The sequence below is a fragment of the Protopterus annectens genome, chromosome 1.part0 (genome assembly GCF_019279795.1).
Source record: "Protopterus annectens isolate FY-2018-M chromosome 1.part0, PAN1.0, whole genome shotgun sequence".
Taxonomy (NCBI): Eukaryota; Metazoa; Chordata; order Ceratodontiformes; family Protopteridae; genus Protopterus; species Protopterus annectens.
Genome location: NC_056725.1, coordinates 289,692,781 through 289,719,777, shown reverse-complemented (window position 1 = coordinate 289,719,777; position 26,997 = coordinate 289,692,781). Strand labels below are relative to the sequence as shown.

The following is a 26,997-nucleotide window of genomic DNA, read 5'->3' as shown; positions in this document are numbered from 1 at the left end:
CACACTTTTTATTTCATTGAATAAATGTTTTGTTGTTTTTTTATGCCGTGCATCTCCTTTGTCTGCTTGGATTTGACATTATACATTGCTGGAGCTTGGACTGGACTTTGTCTGGTGCAGTGGTTTTGCTTTTGTTTGTGGATACTTTTAACCTTATAGCATGTTAATATTCTGGAGAATGTTTCTATTGAATATGTTTAATTCTTCTATAAAGAAGGTTATGTTAAGTATACAAACAAATAATTTACATATCAAACACTGTAAAGTTCTTATGCTCTCTCTGTGATATAAATGGAATACAGAAATTGAAGAGTCACTTTATCAGAGATGAATACTTTAGTGGTAATCACTGTGTCAGTATCTCAGCTTATTTATTAATTTAGTTATCTGGTATTAATACGATAGTGTTATGTAAAAGAGAGACATTTTATCATGCTTTTTACTGACTCTTTTCTTGTATGAGATCAAGTTTTAGGTTGGAGTGGTATGATAAGTTTATTTACATGTTTCAGTTTGTGGTTTTCTGTATAAGCTTGTAGTAAGTTCATTAAGGTAGCTATGTAAGTATTGTTCTGGAAGCCTTTGACAAAGAGACTGTAGGTAGATACTTTTTTTGTTTGTTTCTTTCTAACATCTGTCCATGCTGTTTTTTCTGAGGATATATTCAAAGTAGAAGATTTCCAGCCGATATCGTCAGTGAGGGGTATCAATTGCTATTTCTAACAAAAAACGTTCCTTCTTTAATATTATTAAATGTTCTGGTGCCATTTGATAAATTATTTTTTATTCTTGCTTGAAAGACTCTTTGTGCTTTTATATTGTTTTGTTTCAACAGTTTAATGGTCAACATATTTTTCTCATTTTGATTGTTTTTGTTGAGTAGTCATGATCAAATCGTATATTGTGTTGTCTGTATTTTAAAGGAGCTTTAGCTCAAGCTTTTTTTTTAAAGAATTTTGTCTAGGAAGGACAGAAACTTTATTACTATGTGGCCCTCGGTGGTGAAACAGAATTAGTAGATAATGGTTTACCAATAGACTAATGTGCTCTTCCTATTCCATAGGAAAGGCCTTCTTGAAAATTTAGACATTTGGGGATTCAGGATGATAGAAAAGTAATTATATATTTTCCTTCATTTTTTCCAGTAGACCATAAAATTCTGATATTATATCTCATCTCCTTGTTTTTCAGGCCATCCAATTTGTTCTGTAACCAAGCATGTTGTTTCAAAAGGAAAGTTGTTTGTATTTCGTCTTCTTTAGGTCTTCCCTCAATGTCTGATAAAGCTTCTCTATGTCTGTAATTTGGGTTTGCTGTTGTTGAAACATCTCTTTCAGGATGTTTATTTGCTTAGGGTTGTTTTCTTTTAAATTGCCCAGATTTTCCTAGAATTCATAATTTTTTTATTGACAGCTCTTGAAGCATGGATATTACTTGTTGTAAGTCTTTTTTCAGTGAAGAGTTTGAGTGAGAATATTTTAAGTTGCTCCTCTTTCACATGTTCTTGGTAAGTCTCTGGTGTATTTTGACAGGGAAATATGGAGTAGCCGTCACAGTTTTTTGAAATATGTTGTATAAAGTACTAATACATCTCTTAGTGAAGTTAATTCTCTTTCAAACTAATATTTTCCTGTATAAATAGAAAGAAAAGTGCAGAGCCCTGAAAAGTTGCTTCTTTCAACTGGCCATCTTGGCTCTGCCTTCAGCTGTATTTTTATATCTGCATTTTGATGTGTTTGCTTTTTTAACTGTAAATGCTGCAGCTTTATGTTTCATGCAATTTAATGATACAAAAAAAATTATACATATATTACAATTATAATAGACCTGCATAAATACAATCATTTATTGTTTATATGTTAATCAATTTTTTTTTTCAGTTTTATGATCTTCCCTCTCACAGATTCAGTTTCAAAGAGAATATCTTCTGGTGCCCGGGATAGCTTCTATAACTTTATTAGCCATGGGGTAGTAGTTTCACAAAGTTCATAAGGCAAACTTCTCTATAAAATACGGTTCTGCCTTTGGTATTCAGTGGCACCTACTCTGAAGTCTTCCAGCCTTGGCCTAAAGTGCAAAGTGTGGCACTGGTCATCCTTTCTTCTTGTGGTAAGACACTGTCCATCAATCTGTTAGATTACAACTGTCTTTCTTTGGACAGTAGATTTCTGGTGTCCAGGCACTTCAGATCTAGACTGCATACAAATGTATGTGTTACCCACCGAATCAATTGTAAACATCAAAGACTAAGTTCTTAAGGCAATCTGAACTGAATTTTTTCCTCAGGTCACTAAATACATGCTGTTCCATAACAAAACTTCTATAATGCTTCTCATTTAGGTGCCTGAATTGTTATTTCACTCTGAACATTGGGTCCAAGTATGAGTTCAAGCTTCAATTAGGAGCTACATTGCCGGTGCTGCTTTATTTTGATAATTAAGAAGTAAACTGTCTCTTTACTATTATCAGTTCAGATATTAATAACGTTTTTGAATTTTAGAATGAATTTCTTTATTAATCCATTTGTGGCTGGAAATGAGTAGATATGACATGCTAGAAGCCATTTTGTTTTGTAGAGATTTTAAACTCTTCAGAAGTGAATCATGGCCCATTATCTGTGAACCTTGTGGTTATCACTGAAGCCATCATTTCAGAGCTGGCTGATTCTGTACAAATGACTCTGGCCATATGAAATGTACACAAACAGCAATTGCAAAAATAAATTCAAGGAACACTCCAGTAATGGCATGCTGCTGTGTTACCAGCAGCGGCCTTAGGTCAGCTGGCACCCTAGGCAAAAGGGCTCCACAGCGCCCCCCACACACCACCCAGGTGCCCGCAACCTGGTCTACCTACACCAAATAAATACTGTAAAAGCGCCCCTGCTACAGCGGCGCCCTAGGCGGCCGACTAGTTGGCCTATGCCTAAGGCCGGCCATGTGTGTTACCTAACAATATGTGCTTGTTTGGTGTTTACAGCCCTTACCAAGGATGCAGAAGTGACTGTGGTAGTGCACTCTGAACAATGTGCCATCTAGTACAACTTTTGGTTAAATTCTCATTTGTTTGCCTATACCCAACCAATATACGAACTTTTGAACAAGAAGTTTCATTTTCACAGTATCCAAGCATCCTAGCATCCTTCATATACAGAATTCAACACTCTGATGCATAACTTAGGAGGAGGTACTTCTGTCATTTAATAAAACAGGATTCTTTGATATATAAACAAATGGTCTTCTTAGCTATAAATACTGGGTACAGTAAGCTGGTATATTTTGGACATCCTTTTACAAGTTCAGACAGTCTGAACAGAACTACTCTTTGTTGCTATTTGAATAAGGACATTTTTAATTACAACAACTCAATATCTGGTATAATGCAGTTCAGTATTTATTTATATAATTGTATTTACTTCTGTTGACCAGGTTGGTCCCACTGGGCCAGTCTTCTTTTCAGGGGAGACCTGTGGTAATATTCAGACTGTTTAGAGGAAGCTTGGTCAGAGCACTTGGGAACTTCCCCTACTCTTTTTTTTGATAAATGACATAGGATCTTTTGCATCTACCTGAGCTTCCACAAAGTCATGCAGCTGGGCCCTTGGTTTAATGCCTCATCCAAAGGATGGCACACTCAGGAGTGCAGCACTACTGTTAGGCAGTTATGCAGTGTCAGTATTGGATAAAATAAACCATATAATTTATGTGGGAAGAGAACCCACAGTTTTCTGATATGGCAGCACCAAAGGCAAGTATGCTGCATGTTGAGCCACTTACATTGACATAACAGAAATCTGTTCATGGGAAGTGTAACCAGTGTTGTACTAGTCAGTCATCAGGAGTCCATTACATCAGCATTTTGTATGAGTGGCAATAATGTGAAACATAATCTCTAAAAACCACTTGATACTTACAAAATGCTTCTTTTACAGGCTGTGGGGGAGATTCTCAAGATATATATATATATATATATATATATATATATATATATATATATGTATGTAAAATGTGTGCATGTGTGTGTGTGCACCTAAAAAGGTCTAAACTGAAAAAAAGTTGACATGCAGAAAGTCAATGCATGCTCAGAAACAAGCTGTCAGAACATACAAATAAAAAAAAAAATGATTTCTTTAGCTAGGATTGTTTGGGCTTTTGATTTAGTATTTTGCAAGATTGCTATAATGCCAGGCAGAGACATAGCTGGCTCAACCAGTGCCCTGTGCTGTTTCAACAACAGCAAACCCAAATTACAGACATAGAGAAGCTTTATCAGCACCCCACCCCTCAGATCTTTAAGTGAAGAGCAAAAAAGACAGATGTTTCTTCTAGCTAGATGAGCAAAATGCATAACACCCCCTCTCCTTTGTACCCAGCCATTCAGGTCTCATTTCTGTGCCCTGCCCCCTTCCCTCCTGAGATACATTTAAACCTGAGTGCTGTAGTGCTCCTTGTGGGGCTAAACTTTAGTTTATATCCTGGCTGCACAGAGCATTATTGCATTCCTGTTTTAGTTAAAAAAAAAATGATTTATATAAACTGTAGCAAACTGTTTGCTACAAATGTAACAAACATTTGCTACAGTTTATACCCTGCTTTTAGTTAAAAAATAGATAGCTTTTTATATTTTGAACTGCAGCAAATTGCTTAGACCACACCATGAGATGGCAAAAAGAAGGCATTTAAAATAACTTTCAGAAAAAAAATCACTATCCAAGCATGGGACAGTGGTATGTAGTCTATGCACAGATAAAGGTGAATGTTTGGGAGCAGGATATTAGAATGGTTCTTTCCATAACCTGTAGCAACTTTGCTTTGTGCAAAATTACACAGTAATGTTCCAGGTTAGAGGCACTGACCATCGATGTGCCAGTTTTATTCAAGGCTGGTTGGAGAGTTTGTCAGGTGCCAGAAGTACTTGCTGGGATTAGTCTCAGTGCATATCCAACACTGAAAAGGGCATCCCTCCTTTCCTAGTGAGCACCTACCTTCCTTGGTTAGTAAATGGAGTTTTGTAACGGGTATTGAATAGGTCCTTAACTTTGGGTATTGTTTTGCTTATGTAAATTGGATATGAAAGATGTGACCTTAACCATATTATAAGATACTTTAACAGCATATAATAGTTTTAACGTGTGTAGACCATAAAGCATAGTATAATTTAGCAGCATGAAACTTTGCCATCTGCCAGTAATACAAAATATTTTTGGGAGACAATATGAGTGCCATACCCCTGAATATATGATTCTTGCAATATATGAAGAGGCTACATTTCTAAAGTTATGACTAAGTGTAAATGGCAGGTGGAAAGGCAAGCAGGAAATGTAGCTAGTGAAAAGTGAATGAATATAATACAGTCTAGTCCTGCTGCAGAGACTACATAGTAAGTGTTTGCTGAAAAAGCAGGTAAGACTTGACAATGAGTAAGAGAGAAAAGACATAGTACAGGCCAAACATTTGTCAATATAGTACCCTGACTCTGGTATAAAGAAGACAGTAGCAACAGTATAATGCAGAAGGGTCCCTAGTTTACTGTCAAACTACTGTATTTAAGTGTGGTTAAATAAAGTCTGGAATAAGAAGCATATATGTGGGCAATACAATGAAGAAAATAATTCCAGGGAAGTGGTTATGTAACATGACAAAAACGATAGCAAGGATGATGATTACAGTACAAAGCAGCCACAGCACAGTATTATGATGATGAGAAATGCAGTACAGAACAGTAATACTGCATAATTGTTATGTGCATTGCAGTACAGAACAGCAGTGATGTAGTATTATGATATGGATTGCAGTACAGAGCAACAGTACCCTACTATTATGATGTGGATTGCAGTACAGAGTGCAGTACTGTAGTATTATGATGTAGATTGCAGTACAGAGTGCAGTACTGTAGTATTATGATGTGGATTGCTGTACAGAGCAGAAGTCCCCTAGTATTATGATGTGGATTGCAATACAGAGTGCAGTACCCTAGTATTATGATGTGGATTGCAGTACAAAGTGCAATACTGTAGTATTATGATGTGGATTGCAGTACAGAGCAGCAGTACCCTAGTATTATGATGTGGAGTGCAGTACCCTAGTTTTATGATGTGGATTGCGGTACAGAGTGCAGTACTGTGGTATTATGATGTGGATTGCAGTACAGAGTAGCAGTACTGTAGTATTATGATGGCGATTGCAGTACAGAGTAGCAGTAATGTAGTATTATGATGTGGATTGCAGTACAGAGTGCAGTACTGTAGTATTATGATGGCAATTGCAGTACAGAGTAGCAGTACTGTAGTATTATGATGTGGATTGCAGTACAGAGTGCAGTACTGTAGTATTATGATGTGGATTGCAGTACAGAGTGCAGTACTGTAGTATTATGATGTGGATTGGAGTATAGAGCAGAAGTCCCGTAGTATTATGATGTGGATTGAAATACAGAGTGCAGTACCCTAGTATTATGATATGGATTGCAGTACAAAGTGCAATACTGTAGTATTATGATGTGGATTGCAGTACAGAGCAGCAGTACCCTAGTATTATGATGTGGAGTGCAGTACTCTAGTTTTATGATGTGGATTGCAGTACAGAGTGCAGTACTATAGTATTATGATGTGGATTGCAGTACAGAGTAGTAGTACTGTAGTATTATGATGGGGATTGCAGTACAGAGTAGCAGTAGTGTAGTATTACAATGTGGATTGCAGTACAGAGTAGCAGTACTGTAGTATTATGATGGGGATTGCAGTACAGAGTAGCAGTAGTGTAGTATTACAATGTGGATTGCAGTACAGAGTAGCAGTATTGTAGTATTATGATGTGGATTGCAGTACTGTAGTGTTTTGATGATGACTGTATTATATGGCACTGGGGGTAAAGTATAATGATGATAACAGCATTATAGTGAAGTGGTAATGCAGTGTTATGAGGATTGCTACACAAATCAATAGTGGTATAGAAAGCAATTTTACTAGCGGCAGCAGCAATAAAGTTTCACAGCAGTTAATTTGCTATGAGGAAAGTATAGATGGATAATTGACTATTACAGAGTACTTATACTGAGAGATAGAAGGGCTGCTGATGATATGTTTGCACCTGCTTCCTCCTGAACATGCTCCTGGAAAGAAGATATAAGCTACAAGGAATTTTATAGGTTTTAATGAATGCTACCACTGAAGAAAAGGCTTTCAGCGCTGACAGAACAAAGCTCTGACATCTTAGGTTTGTCCTTGGGGCACAGAAGTTACTGAATGCAGGTTAGTTGAGGCTTACTGTATGCTTTTCTTCACTTTTGTGTAATTTATATTGGACAGTGATCAGAAAACTGTAGCTTGTACAACAGGCAGCAGAGAAGAAAGTCTGAATGGTCAATAATAGGAAAATCATGAGCTCTTCAGACTGTGAGAAAGTAACGTTCTCTATTACAAAAGAACAACAAAAATGTAAACATTTTGTTTTCCAGAACCTGTACTGCAGTATAGTAGGTGTGGATATTTGCTGTTAGCCAAATTCAGTCTATGGTGTTCAAACATGTGTGATTATAGCTTCAGGAGTCATGATATGGAAGAAGACTTGAAATTGAAAACAAAAAAAAAAATGGAAGAGCTGAAGTTAGAGCCTGGTTTAGAAGTCACTGTACAAATTAGATGCATATAAAAAAATGAACATATAGTGAGTGTCAAAAGTCAGGTTATTTATTTGGTTCACAGAGGATTTTCAAATAGGCAGAGCCATTTTTCAGTGAAGGCCAAGAAAGAAAAGATCTATTGAAACTTCTAAAGCATTTAACCTTCTTGGTTTTAAAATTTGGAACTAGATCCCCAATTACAACCAGCACCAGCACTGCTCTCCTTTCTTAACAAACTAAAAATGTTTGTTTGCTGAGACACATTGTGGATTAATAGCATAATTACTTATGTAATTGTAATCGCATACCTGTGGTCAAGTGCAGACGACTGAGGATATGATGGTAACTGTTTAGTTATAAACAGTACAGAGGTAATTTAGTGTTAGTTTAAATTGTGCATAATACTAACAGCACATTGTGGATTGTTTTATTTTTATATTTTGTAACTAGGCTGTGACAGAGAATGGGCCATTATGATCCATCTCACCCAAATATAAAATAAAAATAGAATAGCCCTTCCTTTAATATGAGGATAGATGCAAAGTGCAAGGATTTGTGGCTATTAAAAGGTGAGAAACCATGTTGCAAAAAGGGATCCTTCTGACATTTCCAAGTATTCTGGTAGACTAGTGGAACTGTGGAGGTAATGTCAGAACTGAAAAGGCTAAGGAAAATACAATGTTACACTAAAGCATAACTGCAATAAAGTTCACTCATACTAAACTGCTAGGAGTGACCACTGACAACCTCAAGTTTGATCTACATATAAATCAAACTATTAAAAGCATTTACAAAAAACTGGACAGTCTTTATAAAAACAAACCATTTCTAGCCCAACCTGCTAGAATAACCATAGCTCAAACCCACCTCCTCTCCACATTATTCTACGCCGCTCCCATCTTCACCAACCTACCCAAAACTGAAATGGCCAAGCTTAACATCTGCTCCAATCAAATTGCCAAATTTGCTACTGGTGCCTCCTACCATGCCCACCACTGTCACTCACTAAATCAACTTAACTGGCTTGAATTCCCAAATCTCCTCTCATTCCATCAGCTTTCTTTCGCCCTGAAACTCCCACTACTTCCTCAAAAAAAAACAGCCCTATCTAATCTACTTAAACTACAAACTAATACCAGACAACTTTGCTCTAGTGATAAAAGACTAATCAAGGTGACCAAAAGCAATAACACAGCAGGTGATTCCCTCTTCCCTAACTACATTGGTAAAATATGGAACTCACTATCTTCTATTACCTCAGCCAACTCAATGGTTACATTAAAAAAGCTACTAAAAGAACACCTAAAACTCGCATGGTTGTGCCCTTGCTACCCACCAGGTTGACCCATATCACACACACCCTCTGACCCACTGTTGTGCTCCCTTTGACTTCTATCCGTTCAAGAAGAATCTCGACTCCTCTTTATAGTGCCTCACCTGCGAGCACCCACACCAACAGTCAGCAGCTATACACATTCTAAATTTAAACCCAACCATATCTCACAAAACTAACCCTAACATTCACGCCCAACCCCCTTTTACTTACATTTGTCTCAATCAATGTTATTACTGGAAACCAGTACATTCTAAGTACTACTTTACTCTAACTTAAGCTATGGAATTTTGTTAAAACTTGCAACTACCAATGAATATTGTACTTTTTAACTTTAAAACTATGGAATCTTGTTAAACCATGTGTTTTCCTATGAATACTTGCTTGCTATGTAGAAATCTCATAGTTGTTTGTTCTTAATCTGTGGAGCTTTTCTCCCTGGGCCTCCGCTGAAAATGGACATGTATTCAGTCGGTCTCTCCCGGTCAACAAATGTAAAATAAATAAATGAACTCAATGTCTTTTGCAAAGGACAGAAGGACAGACTTCAGTATTTGATATTAAAGACTGAAACATGATAAACTGCTGAGGCATTAAAGGTCTGCCAAGTCTCAGAAAGGATACAGTGGACAATGCCAGCTCATGCTTCACTGGGCAAGTGAAAGGTCCAGAAGGCTTTTAAGGATGCCAGACTTTAACACAGAAGACATCTGCTGCTGCCTACAATGGTTCATAGGTAGGTACTAGGGTATTGGCCCTAGGGCCTATATAAGCCTAGCGAAAAGGTACCCTGCCTTTCGCCACCCAAGAAAATTATTTTCCTGTGCCACTGTCGAGCAGAGCCACAGAAGTTATCCCTGGGGTGAATTTCCTATTTCCCATCCAATCATCAAGATTTTTCTTGAAGAGTGCTAATGAGGAGCTTTGTTTGATATAGATAGGTAGTTTGTTCCAGAGTATGGGAAGTCGCTGGGACAGGAATCTATCCCTCCAGCATATTCTGTTTATTGTGGTCACAAGGTTTAGGTCCCTAGAGCATGTAGCTCATAGGGATTGGGATTTCTTTAAGTGGAGCATGTCCAAAAGCTCTGGGTTTGACATAGCTTTCTGTGTTAGGCAGAGATCGCCTCTGAGTAGGCAATATGCGACGGAGTAAAGCTGCAGTTTTTTGAGATGGCCTATGTAGGGCATCTGTTTGAGGCTGGTAATCCTCTTTGTAAGGTATTTCTGCGGCCTTTCCAGTTGTAGATGTCTTGTGAGGTACATACCAAAAGGGGCGTTGTACTCTATAATGGGTCTAATGAGTGACGAGTAGAGGGGAACAATGACCTCTTTTTTCCTGGATAAGAAACCTTTTGTGATGAGGTGCGAAAAAGATTTCCTGACTACTGTGGCAATGTGATTATCAAAGGAGAGACTACTGTCTACCTGTGTCCCAAGGTCTCTTATCACACTTTCGGTGTTAAGTAGATTACCACCTATGTGGTAGTTCATGGGTACAGAGTTTTTACCAAAAGGGATGACAATGCACTTTTTGGCATTGAGCTTGAGGCAATGGCTTTGACACCAGGCATCTGTCTCAGTGAGGCCCTTTTGTAGGATATCCAGATCTTTTGGAGTTTTGATTATGGCTCCTAGTTTGCAGTCATCCGCGAACTTCATTAGCCAAAGACCTTCTGTGTTAGCATGTACTTCAGAGAAGTAGATACCAAATGGGAGAGGACCCAGGACTGAACCCTGTGGTACTCCACTTGTCACTGGTCACTGGTCTGAAGTTGGATTTGGAGTCTGCTACTTTCACAGTGTGGGTTCTGTCAGTGAGCCAGTTGGCAACCCATCTTGTGACATAAGGATTTATACCTAGTTTAGTGAGTTTATCTATAATTCCAGAGTGGGGGATGTTGTCAAAAGCCTTGGTGAGATCTAGATAGGCTGTGTGAACCACCTTACCCTCATCTATGGCTTTGTTGACTGCTTCAAAGAAGTCTATCAGGTTTAGGAGACATGATCTGCATTTTACAAACCCGAACTGGGTGGGGTCCTGAGTTTGGAGATTACCAATGTCATTGTTTATAAGTTCCATGATGATACATTCCATAGCCTTGCAGACCAGGCTCATCAGGCTAATGGGGTGGTAGTTTCCAGGGTCCGTGGTGGCTCCCCCTTTGTGGAGTGGGATAACCGTCGCTGTGCACCATTCAGTGGGCGCATAGCCTGAGGTGAGGCTATGATTGCACATGGTACTTAGGTGGGGTGCCAGTTCATTCTGTAGTTCATGTAGAACACAGCCTGGGATGTTGTCAGGTCCCATGGATGCTGTGTTCTTGGCTTTGGAGAATTTTTTTTTTACCTGTGCAGCCGTGATTACAGGAACTTTGCATTCTTCTGGTAAAGCTGGGCCCTTTAGGGGATGAGAGGGGGGTAAAGTTAGCACTGAACCTATCTGCCAGGATGTTGGCAATATCAGTTGGTTCTGTATATTTAGTGCCATTGTGCTGTAACTCAGAGCAGATCTGAGTGTTGCCTTTGAGATTCTTGGCATAGCTATAGAATGCTTTGTGGGTGTCTTTAGAGTCAGTGGCGACTTTGTTTTCGTAACTAGCTTTGGAGGATTTTATCAGGGATCTCAGCTTCATACTGAGGCTGACCAGGGAGTTTTTCTAATCATGGGATTTTACTCTTTTTTGCAATAGTTTCTTTCTTCTGTTGTAGAGTTTGTTTATTGCAGGAGACCACCAGATTGGCTTCCTGTTTTTGGAGGATAGTATCTTGGTTCTGTTAGGGATTGCACGATCCATGCACTCATGTAAGTGCTTATAAAGTGCATTTGTGTAGGATTCAGCAGTCATACCTCTATTGTCCGTAAGCATAGGTGTCATGACGTTTGCCACTTCTGTCTTAAGAAGCGTGAAGTTGGCTTTGGAGAATTTTTATGGTGGTTTCCCTAATGGGGGGGGGGGATGTGGATGTCTAGGGTGATTACCTTGTGGTCAGATCTGACCTACAAGGAATTGACCTCTGGTGTGGAGCACCAGTTGCCCATGTTGGTAATAACCAGGTCTAGGATATTGCTGCCCCTGGTGGGGGTGTGGATAAGTTGATCCAAGGCATTGGAATTTATGAATTCCAGAAATCGTTGAGCACAAGAGTTGGTACATGAGTAGTTCTCCCAGTTAATGGTGGGGTAGTTGAAATTGCCTATCTTCTATCTTCTTTCAGTGGATTTATTTACATCCTGCTACAGTTCCCAAAGTTGAGTTATCCAATGAGTAAACATTAAAGGGAATATACCTACTAATTCCCACTCTGGTGACACTGCATTGACTTTCCTGAAGTACAGCAAATGGGACAATTCCACCACCCACAAAGAAAACTACAGTATAACACCTTCTCGCTACACTGACACCTGCATGGTTGGTTACAATTGGATCTAGTAAGTAGTAACAGTGGTTAGCAGGTTAAATTAGCTACATTGGTGGCAGCTGGGGAGCTAAGGGGAGACAAACAAAGGTGCCATGGCCTACACCAGTCACCTACATACATAAGCTAAGGGCAACACTGTGAAACTGCTTTCGTCCAATAACAAGGATTACAACTTTGGGAACTGTAGTAGGATGTAAATAAACCCACTGAAAGAAGATAAACTGCATGTATGGTGTAGGGCTGTAGAAGATATGCTTACCAGGGATACGAAGTTTAGGAAAACAAGGTCCATGCACATGTACATTTGCATAGAGGTTATGTTACTGTGATCGTTGATAGAGTGTATCCTATTGTACAATAAAAGTGTCTTCCACTGATTTTTATTCAGCATTGCACACAAATACTGCCTAATGATGTATAAGAAGCATCCTTTACAATTTTTGATATCTTTACATTAGCTGCTAGAGCAAAACACATAATGTTCACATTGCAAAGGCAAAACTAAGTTTTCTGATCCTCTGCTAGCTACAGGACAAGGGTCAGAGCAGGCAACATACATAACATGCTGAATGTACCATCTATGTAATACTAGTGTTGTGCAATTATAGAGGTCATTCTTTATTAGACATTTATAAACAGCAGTGTATAACATTTTCATAATAAGTGATGGTGATGGTGTTCAAAACTGCTCATTTGATTGCCATAAACATTGCACCAACCTTGCTAGTTTACTAAGTCCAACAACCTTCTTGTTTGGTAGATAGCCAATGTGAACCTAGAAAAAAAGGACAACACATGATTAATTTATTCATAAATAAACTGCAAAACTGAAGACCATACACAGTGTTCACTGCAGATGAAGTCATCTTTTGAATTATGGAATTGTAATCTGAACATCTCTAATCAAGCTGGCTTCCAGCTGCACTTTTTACTTGGATGGTAGTGTCATGTGAAATGAAACATGTCTAACAGTTTCCAGGCTTTAGCTGATTAAGCCAGTGATAAGAGCCTTTGAAGTGGCCATTAGCACAGAACACTTAGAGCTTCTTTTGTGACAGATTAATGACTTTTTTGGATGGTGTGTAAAAAGCAGCATTGCAGTGTAGTGTAGTAGCTGTATATTTATTGGGTCATGGCCCAGGGTCATGCCTAAAAGGGCTCTGTTGGACAGATCATTTGGAAGTTAATAAATTAATAAATGCCACATAGTGCAGGCTGTACCATAACTATTAAGTAATTTATGCATATGGCTACTAGTATCTTGTCCTTATGAAACAATCAAACTGGCTAGCCATTAGCTCACTACATGTATTTTACAGCATGCAGCTGTAGAAAACTGAAGTGCAGTTCTCACTTATCCCCTACCTCCTCTGAGCAGTTTATAGGAAAACCCCTCACCATTAGTGCATACCACTTTTCTGAGGTGCAGTTGTGACTAGTACTCACCAGTCAAAATAAGGAAGGGGACGCTTTTTCATGGCAGAAGTTTCTTAGAGTGAAAAGTGCAAAATTAATAAACTGTATATCGGGGCTATTGTTACAGAAAATAATTCATATAATGAAGTCCATATAAATGCTTCTTTCTACTTGTCCTCGGTTCACTTCAGATAAACAATTATATTTTTCTTGACATATTTTTTATTAAATTTATTATGCATAAAATGTGTAGATTTAACTTACAAATGATTTAGGTTTTAGTCACTGGATGAGTAAACTACTTTCAGATATAGCACAGAAGCAGAAGGTGACACAATGCAGGCCACTATTTTTTTCAGCAAAACTACATACTGCACTAGAACAAAATATACAAGCCACTTATGAAGAAAATTACAAACTAAGCCTTATAAACTGGATATAAATCATAACACGTTCTCATGAAATGGTGGGGAAAGTCATATCCAGTAACCATCCAACAAAACAGTACAAGAATAATCAGTGTGGACTACACGTACAGCTAAGGGAGCCATTTATGAGAGGTTAGCATCCATGAAATCAGTGTACAGTTACAGATTATAACACAGAAGTAGTAACAGATCATGTGACACTGGTTATGGCAACCAGTGGCATCAGCTGATACTTGACTGTTTTCTGCTTTCACAGGCTTTGAGAGAGATTGGGGAGTGCATTACTTTAAAATACATAAAGATCTAAAGTCTGTCCATTTGTGGAAAGTAGTAATACCTGTGCTTAGCCCTAACAATAGGGTGAAACAAGCAGCAGGCAATATAAGATGTACAGAGACATCACTGGAAGCGATGAAGTAAAATGGAAGTAACAGCAAGCAAAAAGCCTTTGTGTATGTGATAACAGTTATGCTTATGAACTGCCCAAAGGTACTACAGATATACACATTTTATTGTCCATGTTTATCTAGTCCCATTGGCTCAACAGTTAGCAGACTTTCCTTTGGTGGAAAAAAATCAGAAGAGTGTGAGTTCTATTCCCACTGCAGGTGATTGGATTAATTAGGGGTTTCTTCAGCATTGAGTGTGCTGTCTTTTGGATGAGGGTAGCTCAAGTGGATGTAAAATATCTCATGACATTTAACCAAAATAGTAGAAGCCATTCCCCTGTGTCCTGGCTAAATTTTCCTTAGTTAGTATGAATAGCACTTTTTTAGTCTACCCTGGAAAAAGTTGATAGTAGCTCAAGCGGATGTAAAAGATCTATGAAATTTATCCAAAACAGCTGTAGACATTCCCCTGTGCTCTGGCCAAATTTTCCATAGCCAGTATGAATAGCATCTCATGTCTTCTCTGAAAAGGGGATGCTGGCCTGGTGAGACCAACGTGGTCAACAAAGGGTAAATAAATAAAATAGAATAATAAAACAAAGTGAAAACAGGCAACCACAAATCATAGGTGACAACTTTCTTGGTGAACAGAACCTGATGCATAAAGCCTTTCAGTGAGGAAGCGCCATACCAAGTGGAAACTGTCTTTACTAAAAAAATAATAATAATTTGTTAAAATGCTTAATGCAGTGAAACAGACAAAGACATTTTAAGCACAGAACAATATAATTTACTATTTCACAGTGAAATAAATGGTACACCAACTGGTTGCCCACCTTACATTCCCCACGCATCGGGTTCCTTAGTCATAAAAGCAAGTGGATTAAAATACAGATGATTGTTTTCCACAGGAAATCACTGCAGGTACAGTTTCTATGTGAGCACAAACAGTGATTCCTTTATTTTGAAAAATGTATCCTTTTTTGTTTTTGTGTGATTGCAGAGTTGGTATATAGAAGTTTGTTGCTGTCGGGAGGGAGAGCTTTGTCCCACAAAAAATGCTTACAGTGTGAATTTTTGCCTTTCTGGTACTTTTGGTATTTGTGTTTGGTAATCTGATTTGTCAGCATGTTGTGCAAACAAACCATATTTTGTTGATTCATTTGAGTAACAGCAAGCATAAACATAATTGACATATTTAAGCAAAATAAACAAAATGTGGTTAATAGACTAAAAAAATAGGTTAGCAGAGCTTTTTTGACCATGGCTCTCCATATCTGGAATATCTTTCCTGCAAACATTGGAAAAGCTTTAAGCCTCAGCACTTTTGACTTGTATATGAATGATTACTTTAATGAGAAAGGTGGGTGCAGATTTTGTGGAACCTAACTGAAGTTAATTCTGCAATGTTTTTTATGATTTAATTGTGGGCAAGTATAATTCTGCAATATCATGATCTTTAAACTCTATTTTAGATGGAATCCATGTCCAATCTTTTAGAAGATGAACTGTATTCTATTTGGTATGAATTTATTCATTAATTGAGTATAGTCTGCACATTTTATATTACTGTTCTTAATATATTTTTTATATATTAGTTACAAATGTATTCATATTTTTCTAACTGGTTAGCCCTACTGGGTAAAACATGTTTTTAAAGGGGACCTTGGGAGAAAGCTCAACATACATACATTCAAATTATATACTTAGTTTGTAGATAATAATTGTGCAGTAACACTGGGCAAAAATGCATAAAAATGTCACATCTTTTCTAGTACAAAGATGAACATCCATGTTTTCATTACTGAAAATCAGTAAAGGCTCAGAATTGGGTAATATATTATTCATGTGCATATGAAAAGATTAGCTATACAGATGCCAGAGTTGTTTTAGTTATTTCAGATGAAATGTAACAGTTAGAAAGTGCACAGTCCTGGGGTATGAGACAGAAATTGATTATGGCATTAGAATGGATGTGGCTGACCTAATGAATGTACATTAAATGATACAGGGGCTGCTATGTAGGAAGTCAACATAGCAGAAGTTAATGGTATAGTTAACATAAAGGGTGGGTGAAAAGAGTACAAGATTATACTTAAGTATGACTTTCCTCTGTTCTGTATTATTCCTAAATCACAGTAAGCCTTAGGAGGTTGAAGGCGCTAAAGTTATATAACCACTAGTTATGTGATCGGTGAACACTCAGATCATGTGAGCCTGCAAATATTGCATAGAGTATTTACATATTTAACATAAGAAAAATGGAATATGAGTCTATATGAAATTTAGCATTTAAATAAACCTTTTCACTTACCAGTTCTTTAAAATACTACTGGATAGGGCCTCACTTACTCTGATGAAAAGATTTTTTTTCTGTGGTGGTGGTGCTGCGGTAGCGTTGTCGCCTCATAGCAAGACGTTGTCCCATTCGATTCTCAGCTAGAGCGTCTTCTGTGTGGAGGCATACGTGAATGGGGCATGCCTTCATTGAAGGTTGTGCGTCAGGGCTGGTAACCCAGTACGTAAAAATCCACTACCAATCATTAGAGGACCGGAGTTCCGCTGTAGCGACCCCTAACCGGGAAAAGCCGAAAGACACAAACAAACAATTTGCTACTGTTTCACAGCAAATATTCATTCATTCATTCTTCAATTACCTGCTTATTTCAGTTCATGGACAAGGGGAGCTGGTGCCTCTCCTACCACTCACTGAGTTCAAGGCATAAGACCTAATCCTGAAAGGAAGGCAAACTCATTGCAGGACATGCACACACACACAGATACTCTAATAGAGCATATAAACACACACATGCACTTGCTCATTGGAGGAATGACAAGTTCACTTAATGCATGTTTTTGGGGTTGCAGAAGGAAACTGAAGCACCCAGTAAAAATCCCTGTGTGCACATGGAGGACTTGCTGGCTCTGCACAGAAGGCACCTGAGCCAAGAAACAAATTGGGAACCAAGTGGTGTGAGGTAGTGAACTTACACATTGTAGTACTTTGATGCCCAATGAATATGCAGCAGATAAACCATTTTCCAGTTACTATATGTTTTACTGCAGGATGTCATAGTACTGTACGATTGCTGTTAATTACAGCACGAGGTGCTCATGATGCTTAGATTAACTCTGACTCTGTCAGCATCCTGCATAGTCTACAAGAAAGACAGGAAGAATTGCTGGTGAAGGTGACTGATTTATTGTAATCTGTGTGCTTTGCTGTGGGAAATAACTGAATTAGATGTGGTTTATGAAGGCTGCTAGGCATATGTGATATAGATCTCATTACTGGACCATTGATGAACATTTTATATTTATGTTCATATTTTGGTAAGGTAATCCAAAGTTCAGTTACTTGCTGTTATCACTTTAAAAATATTCCACAGATAAATTAAATTAAAAAAACAGTGTTGTGTTTGTTAGGCTGCAGTACAATCTGAACAACATCACTATCATGCTCTACAGTTCTGCATGCGCTAAGGATAATGATAAGGTGCCTGAGGTTAAAGTTGGCAAATAGAAGAATTTTTGTGTACCAGACATGCTGAACTTCACTTAGTGCAAATAATTCTATGTGATCCTGAAGTTTAAGCTTGTAATCCATGTATAGAAATGTGGTTTAAATCTTCTTCAGTTCTTCTGGTGAAAACTGACTGCCTGTACCCATGGCATAGATCAGGATCAAACAAACAACCTCTTTGAATGAGATCCCCACTATACCCCTTAACCTACTTCAAGGAAAATCAGTCTCAAAGTAAGGTGAAAAACTCCCAAAACCAAACCTGTTTTCTGGAATGGATGTGATCATCCTGTCTTCAATGAAATGGTCAGAGAAGACATAAAAACAAATCCTTCATGCAATCTTACAAATGTTTACTTTCATACTGCTTCAGTAGGTCCAGATGATCCAAACATAGTTTGAGTTTGTCTTATTGCAGTGATTATCATTTGGATTATTAAAATATGTGATTTCTGTCTTCTATTCATTTAGGAATAATCTACTTTCATTCATCTAGTTTGCAAACAGGTTGTGACATTGGTATAAGGTTTGCATTATGAATAAGTTCATGATATATGAATAAAACATCAGGGTGGCATGATTAACATGCTGTAGTAATTTGTTTTGTTTGTGTATCCAGACATCCTGTTTGAAATAAGGAAAATACTGTGATCCCAGTACTGAGCATCATGGCACACTGGCTCAAAGTGGAATAAAAAATGTTACTGACGAAAGCAGTGTTAAGACAATCTTTATTATATATGGACAAGTTGGGATGTATTGCTTACAGTTTTTGATATGTGGCTTTTGTCATGTGTCTAAAATTACTAGTTTAGAGAATGGAGAAAGGTAGTAGATGGGATCTGAATACCACCATTGCCAACTAATGCAAAGGTAAGACAGATGAGGTTTGGAATTATATGAATAAGACTCACAAAAATGGACCACAAAATAATTCATTAAGTGCAGCCTGATCATAAAGGTATGAAGGAAGTAGGTACTTCTGCTCTGGTTAGAGATCTTGACCCTCAACAACCCACCAAGCAAAGTCTCTGGCTTAGTTCCCCAGACCTCTTTCTTACCACCATTTCTTTGATTTGGTGCCTTCCAGTGCCCAATTGCCCGCATCAACTGCATTTCAAATAAACTCTTAGATTTACATGAGCACATTAATTTTGTGGGAAGGCTGGTAATATTCCCTAGCACTACAGCCTTCTATCTTGACTCACTGTAGTAAACTGCCACCACCACAGACTATCAGGCTAGGCACCACCTAATTACTGTTTCTCTCTTTTTAATAAAAAAAATTAATAGCAAAAAAAAATGATATTGTATTTAGAACAGTCTGGCCAGTGGACATGGATGCCCACAGTGTAATACTATTTTGCAATGAATACTCCCTTATCAGTTAATAAATATATAACTAGATGACAAGCAACAAGCACTTTATAAGTTAATAAATAAAATACTTTAGTTATAAAAAATAATCATCATTCATTATCAACTATTTTCTTTTCAACTATTATAACTCTTTGGTATAATGGTTAAAGTGTTTACCTTACAAGCCCAAGGTACAGGGTTTGATTCTGAAATAGGGTAATTGGGTAGGCTTCAAATAGCCCACAAGGGCAGGTAGCCTAGTACAAATCTGTTTTGGCCTAGGTCTTTTTTATTTTTCACACAAATATAATCAATCAGGTTTTCACACTTGCATACTAATCAGCCTGTTTACTTGTTCTTGGTTGCCCAATATTTTGACTTAGTGCCTGACCACAAAAACTCTTCAAACTAATATACCCTCTCCCCAACTCATGGAGGGAAAAGCTTTCCTAGTTAGATAAACAAACAAATGAATGCATTTAAAATGTGATACCTATTTTAAAATATCAAATGTCTGTTCTAGAAATGTATAATTTCAAATTTAGAATGTTAAGAGAGCAGCTGGAAAGAATGGTAAAGAATTTTATGTGTGTTTGTATTCTACTGAAGATATACACATTTAGCCACAAACAAAAACGCTGTTCATACCTATCAACTGTACAAATTTTTGCAGAATGTCCAGATTTTTGCCTCATATTTTCGGTCTGTTCCTCATAAAAATTGTGTTTTTTTGACAAATCATTGGGATGCTTTAAGGATTAAAGTTAGTAAATAATGACAATCATTTGCATTTCAGACTTCATATCCTTCAGAAAATGTATGGTAACACAAATCCTGTTGTTCTAGCAACTAAGTTTACAAGAGCAATATTAAAAATGTGCACCTATTTTTGGGCCTTTGTCCATATTTCTTGCAGTAAGAGGGAAAGAGGTATGACACTGTTTTTTACATTGAGGAAGTCCATTGCAGATTACAAGGTACAGGGAAAGCAAACCACAGCATACAGTGGGCATTGTTTGGGATGTGATGAGGACTCACAACACCAGGAGCAAGCCAAGGCTGAAGAATATATGTTCACCTAGATTTGCAAGAAACTAATGGAATGTTCTGCAACATATTGCTGTATATGATGCTCTCCATACCAATAGATCTACTGGGGCTAAATCATCAGAGCAGTGAATAACATTAGGACTTGTGCATCATCCAGTAAAGTACTTAATGAACTCAACATAAAAATTAATAATAAATGCTATAGCGACAGTCACACTAGAAAATGTAACAACTGTGTACAAGTGATAACTCTTTAGGTTATAATGCATAACCAAGTGTGTTGCAGAGTAAATCTATACAGGGAAATTATCTTATATCCTTTTTACTGTAATGATCACTCCATCTTACATTTTCATTCAAGTCAGTTCCCAGGGCAGTTGTAGGTGGTGGACAGTTATAGGAGCCCCAGTAAAACAGCTGAGACAACATTTCCATGCCACTGTACTGGTTATCAGACTTTTATTGCTTACTAGATGCATACACATTGGTGTTTTAAGTGAATGACTGTTACTATTTAGTGATTGGCTTTCTGCTAATTGATGTGTTTGCATATATGTATTAGTGTAGTTCTTTTTTATGTGTTTATGGTCTGATGAAGCAGTTGTGAAAGTGCTTACCATTGTTAAGTTTAACATTTATGAATAAATTATTTTTTTATGTTCCTCCGGGCAGTGCTTTATTCCATTGGAGTTTATATTTTATCATTATATGCGAATTGTGTTCATGCAAAAGAATAGACCACCTGCTCATTGGTTAAAGATATTTAAAGATGCAAACAAGAGACATTCTCAAATCAAAAAAAGAACTGGTAACAATAGTGAATTGTATATTGTGGTGTATTAAAGATGTTCTGAAAGGAGAAAAAACATGGTTAAACACTTGTCAAGTGTTATTCTTTCACTGGTCATAGAGGGACATTAAGATATGCTGGCCAGCCTAAATCATATTTCTTTTGTGGGTATTTTCCCATTTAATTAATGATTTGACAAGGTGTAAAGAGAAAGGGCATAGAGCAAGGTTTGTGCCTGAATACAGGCTGTATAAAAAACAATCCTTTTGGATGGATTGCCAAGAGCATGCATTTAATAATGAAAAAGAAGGGAAAAGGAAAGAAAACATACACAATGAAGGACAAGAAGAGGCAGGGGAGAGGGTGAACAAGGTGAAGAAGAAACTGTAGAAGAAGAAAAAATATGGAAAGGAAAATGTTGAGAGAGAGAATGCATGCAGAAAGAGAGGTCAGGAGAAGGAATTGATACTAATATTTTTATGAAGTTCTAGCCAATGAGAAATCTGATTTTGAGGATCAAGGAATATTTGTACATCAATGCAGGAAAAATATTTGTTTGGGGGAAGAGTAAAATTAAGAAAATAAACATTTTAAAATATTTCCCTAAAATTAAAAAAAAGCACCAATTTTAGAGTGCGTGTAAACAGTACTATTAACCCTGTAAGAAGGATAGGGATACTGATATGATGTGCTAAATGTCATTTGGATGTTATTTTGTTAAAGGATGTTAAGATTCCTGACAAATGAAGAAAGACTTCAAACAGAAAAAAATGTGGGATGGAAATAAGGTGGCTGTGTTGTATAAATAACTGAAAATACTAGACGTAATGATGATAAAGATGGGAAGGCTAACCATTGTGAGTGTGAGATGGAGAGAACATTTTTACAGAATTATAAAATGATATGCATATACAACTAGCAAAGAAAGAAAGAAAGAAAATATCTGCTTCATCAAATATTAGACTATTTGGTGGTTAACCTGAACATTATAATTGCAGGGGACTTTAATTGTGATTTAAGTGGAACATGTAAAATGAAAGAGAAGGATGTAAAACATACAGGCCAACACAGTAATAATGTGGTAAATTTGCTGCATTGAACAAAAGTCAGAAGACTTCTATAAGTGGGGCACTTGGATCTGAAATAGATTATTTTATATTATTGGAAGGCTTGGGGTAGCAGATGGCAATACAGTTGCAACAGATTTTTTCCGGCCATTTAACAATATGGATGGAGGTGAGGGAAGAAAGGGAGTACATTAAAATAGATATGGGAATAAAAAGAATAAATGAGAAATTATGGTGTGAAATTAGAGACTAGGAAGTACTGCAATTATGGAAGGATTATATAACCATGGAGGACTTCTATAAAAACTGGTCTGAATGGTGGATTGGATTTAAAAAAAAGAAGTTTAAGTGTTTTTTTTTTTTTCCAAAGGGTTTTCCAAAGATGTAAGAAAGAAAGAGAGTGAAGTATGGGAAATGTATAGAAATGTATTAGAAAATTTAGAGAATAACGTAAGACAGTATTATGATATGGAAAAAGAAATATGTAAAAGAAATTGAAAAAAATGAAGGCATTACTGCTTAGGCAGAGATACTATTTACAAGGGAGAAGGGAGGAGGCATCTCCATATTTGGGTAAAATAGTAAAGGAGGATATTAGTAAAGTGAGGACAGTGAAAAATATAAAAAGAGAGCTAAAAAGAACACAGGAGCAAGCTACAAGTATTGTAGTATATCATGTGAAAAATATGCATAAGAATGAGCACAAAGAAAATATGAGAATGGAAAATGAAAAACATCTAGAATGAGTTAAGGAAGAATTTAAAAAATAAATTATTAATAGTGAATTGGATGAAGTACTTAGGAAAGTAAATGTTGATCCAGTATCAGGCGCAGATGTTGTAGTGTATGGAATGTACAAGAAAGTAATGGATTGGCAAAGAGTATTTTGTAAACATAATGAATGGTTGAATGAAAGGTTTGTTTATGAAGAGTTATGTAGGGGGATATCAAAATTTATATGAAAGAAAGATGAGAAGAATAAAAAAACTGGAGATCCACCATACTAAATAATACAGATTATACATTTTTTAGGAGAACAGTACAAATAAGAATGGAAGGATGGATGAGGGATATTATGGAAGTAAGTATATAAGGTATAAAAGGGAAGGGATGCCAAGCATTGTTATTGATTGTGAGTGAAATTGTGGATGATATAAGTAAAAGGAAGGATGTGTAACTTATGGTAGGTGATCTTAGCAAGACATTTATATAGTAAGACATTATGCTTTGTGGGGTGTACAAAGAAGTGTGGAACAGACAAATTAAAACAGTGAGTATGTCAGCATATCAAAAAATAGAGTGAATGTATTTATGAATGGGTGGCTGAGTAAAGAATTATGCATGAACTGTATTATAAGACAAGGATGTCCCATGAGTGGAATATCGTTTGCAGTGGTAAGGAATGTGATAGTGAGGGAAGTAGCTTATACAATTAAAGACACTAGATATCTGATGCAAAACGAAATGGTGATTCCAGTAGTTTTGACATATACAGAGGATATATTTGTAGTTGCTAGGAGCACAACATGGATGAGGGAAGTGTTGGTTTGTCTGAGTAGATGTTTAATGGAAATGAGAATGACCCTAAATAACGATAAAAGGGGTTTTGGTGATGTGGTCAAAACTGGGAGTGTGTATTTCAATGAATGAAGTGTCTTTACTAGACATAAAATTTATGAAAAATTATGTAGTTATAATTTAATGGGAGGGGTTAATAAAAGAAGAAAGATTAGTGTGACTTCTAAGCTTGGATTCTAACGCAACACAGTTTGTAGATCGATTGCTTGTGGGGGCAATATTATATAATCAGGTTTTTGCTGTGGAAATGACTTAATGTAAATGTTTATATTACGTTAATTCATCCAACTACAAGCAAGTGGTGAACACGGTGAATCGTTTGGAACTTTAGCGTATTGGTGATATAACATTTTTTCCAACTATTTGGTACTTTGGGCGTTTGTATCAACAAATCAAAGTGGCCTGGACTGGGAAGAGTGACAATACTGAAGTCGCTTTATTGTAATAACTTTTTTCAATATGTGTGATGTATAGTTTTGTCATTGTGATTTGGTCAGGGTATTACATGTTGGTATGGCTTTAAAACTTTGGGTTTGAATACCAAAGCACCAAACAATGCAAGCTGTATGATACTGCAATTTGGAAAACTATATATTTAACATCGTTATTCGATTCACATTATTCCAACTAATGTTCAATATGTATGTTGGGATGATTAATAACTTTTCTTCTATGTTTAATATGTAATTACGCAAATTCCTTCACAAGAAATGTTAGCAATTTCTGGTATATATAAGAACAGGGCTTTAATTATTGAAACACGCATTGGGGCCCAATACTTTTTGTTGTTGTCTTTGTATTAGTAACTAGGAAGGGATTCATAGTATGTCTTTTGTTTTTTGATTAGTATAGGTGTGCAGGTATACTTTGCCCTATGATCATAAGTTACAACAAATAGGTTTATAAAAATTTAATATTTCACTATTTGGGTTTAACATGCAGTGCTTTTCACAGTCCTAAGTAGGACCAACAGGACGGTATTTAAAACAGAAATTGGCATATTGACCCATATAAACATTGGTGCTATAGGTCATATTTTTAGTGCATTTTTTTACAGAATGCAACATTCTATACAATATTTGTCATGATTGGACAATTTTTGTTATTTCAGCAATCAGGTTAGTGGTTAGATTCTAGTCAATTCCCAATATATATACATAGTTTTTTAGACACAAATCGATGGTTGCATGGATGTTGGCAAATTTAATGTAGGTTATTGATAACCAGGCATTACATATAATTTTTTCGAAATACATCTGCTATAGATTTAAGATCATATTCTAAGTGGTTTCATTTGATTCATAACCATTAGGATTTCCAACCCAAATTTATAGTAGGCTTATGTTGTCTATATAACACAAGGTTTTCTAAAACTGTGGTTTGGAAAGGCATAGTATTTAAAAAAATTTTTATCACAGGATTTATGCAAGTTGGGGGATACTGTTTGACTGCTGGACCAGGGTTATTATCAATCTAGATGTTAATCTATGTGTAACATCTCATTTTTGATATAAGGGTCACTGGTTCTATTTGGCCTTTTTAGTGACGGTCGGTATCACTGATTATATTAGTGAATATGTTGTATACAAGCTGATCTGATACAACAAGTCAACTGGCAAGTCTGGTTCTAGGAATGGTTATATTTGTATTAAGTATCATTTTATACCCTTACGGTGGCACAAATTAACAAGTATATTTGAAATCATTGGTTTTCATATTGGTTCCACTTATGGTAAGGATACATCAACTTTTTGAGTTGGTAATGAGTTAACCTTATGGTGGCCACTAAAATTGATAGATAATATAGATATAAACCGGGATTTTTCTTGATGATAAGAATACCACTTATTGTAAGGGTACTATATAAAAAACATTATAACACATTTACTGCCTATATTGGTGACCGACTCCAACTACTTAGGCAATAGTGTCAATTTTTTGACCAGATATAATGAAACATGGTTATATATTTTGAATAGTATAATCACTCTGGATGCTTAGGCCAACTTTACCCCCCAAACCATTTCCTAGTGATTTATAATTTAATAGACATTAGATAAATATGGTCCTTTTTTGTTTTTCCTTTTGTATATATAGACAATTTGGTCATATAGGTACATTAAGTTACGTGATTAAAATACTTTGCATATTAAAAGATTTGTTTCTCCAAATAATTTGACATTAATTATGGATTTAAATGATTTCCTCAGGGGCCTTTCGGCTGACAAGGACAATTTAGATGCATTTGGACTTAACAATAGTCATTCCCCTATAACAGAAAATGGCCTAACCAACTCTAAGGAAAAATGTGGTTCTATTTTTTCCAAACTCAGCAGACAAATGAAAAACCTTAGAACAAATATATGGCATTTGAAGCTTTTTAAAGCATACAAATTAAAAGACATTACACCAAGAGGGCTTCGCATTAAGTTGCAACCCTTAGTGGCTAATATTGATACCCAATTAACACAAGATTGGGCTAATGCCCAACATCAGGCATCCATGCTTTTTGTCGACAGTCTTTCTAAATACTATGAAATAATTATTGAAACACTAATTATTGACTTACAAACCACCTGTCTGGAAGCTGAAGCATTTTCTAATACAGACTATTATCAGGGTCATTTATTAGAATTAGCCAAGGAATTGACACATATAGAAGAAGAACTCAAGAAAAGGAAAATACATAAATTTAACAGAGACCTAGGGGATTATGAAAAAGGGAAACCCTTTGTAACAGCAAAAAGTGTCAGGTTTAGTGAGGGGACATATAAACCACCAAGGGGTAAGAAAAGACCCAGATCTATCCTCAAAAAGCATGATACAACACATACGGTCACATCCGATGATGATTTTTCATCTACCACAGATGGTGATGTTTCTTCCAACCAGGCGTCCCCAGTAGCAAAAAGGAAGCAATTTATCCCTTTAGGATTAACAAGCGCAGGGCAGGGAGGAAACACAAACGAAGACAGGGGTACAACCAATCTCCAAACATTATTGAAACAAATTACAACACAG

At 36.6% G+C, this 26,997-nt stretch overlaps 1 protein-coding gene across 1 annotated transcript in view; it reads right to left on the bottom strand.

Moving 5' to 3' along the window:
• The window catches only part of LOC122791691 (GTP cyclohydrolase 1-like), a 149,158-nt gene that overhangs the window by 33,552 nt on the left and 88,609 nt on the right, over positions 1-26,997 (bottom strand). Inside the window, exon 3 of the mRNA XM_044059621.1 lies at positions 13,096-13,151. Coding sequence (XP_043915556.1) covers positions 13,096-13,151 — 56 coding nt within the window. The remainder of the gene's footprint in view (positions 1-13,095; positions 13,152-26,997) is intronic.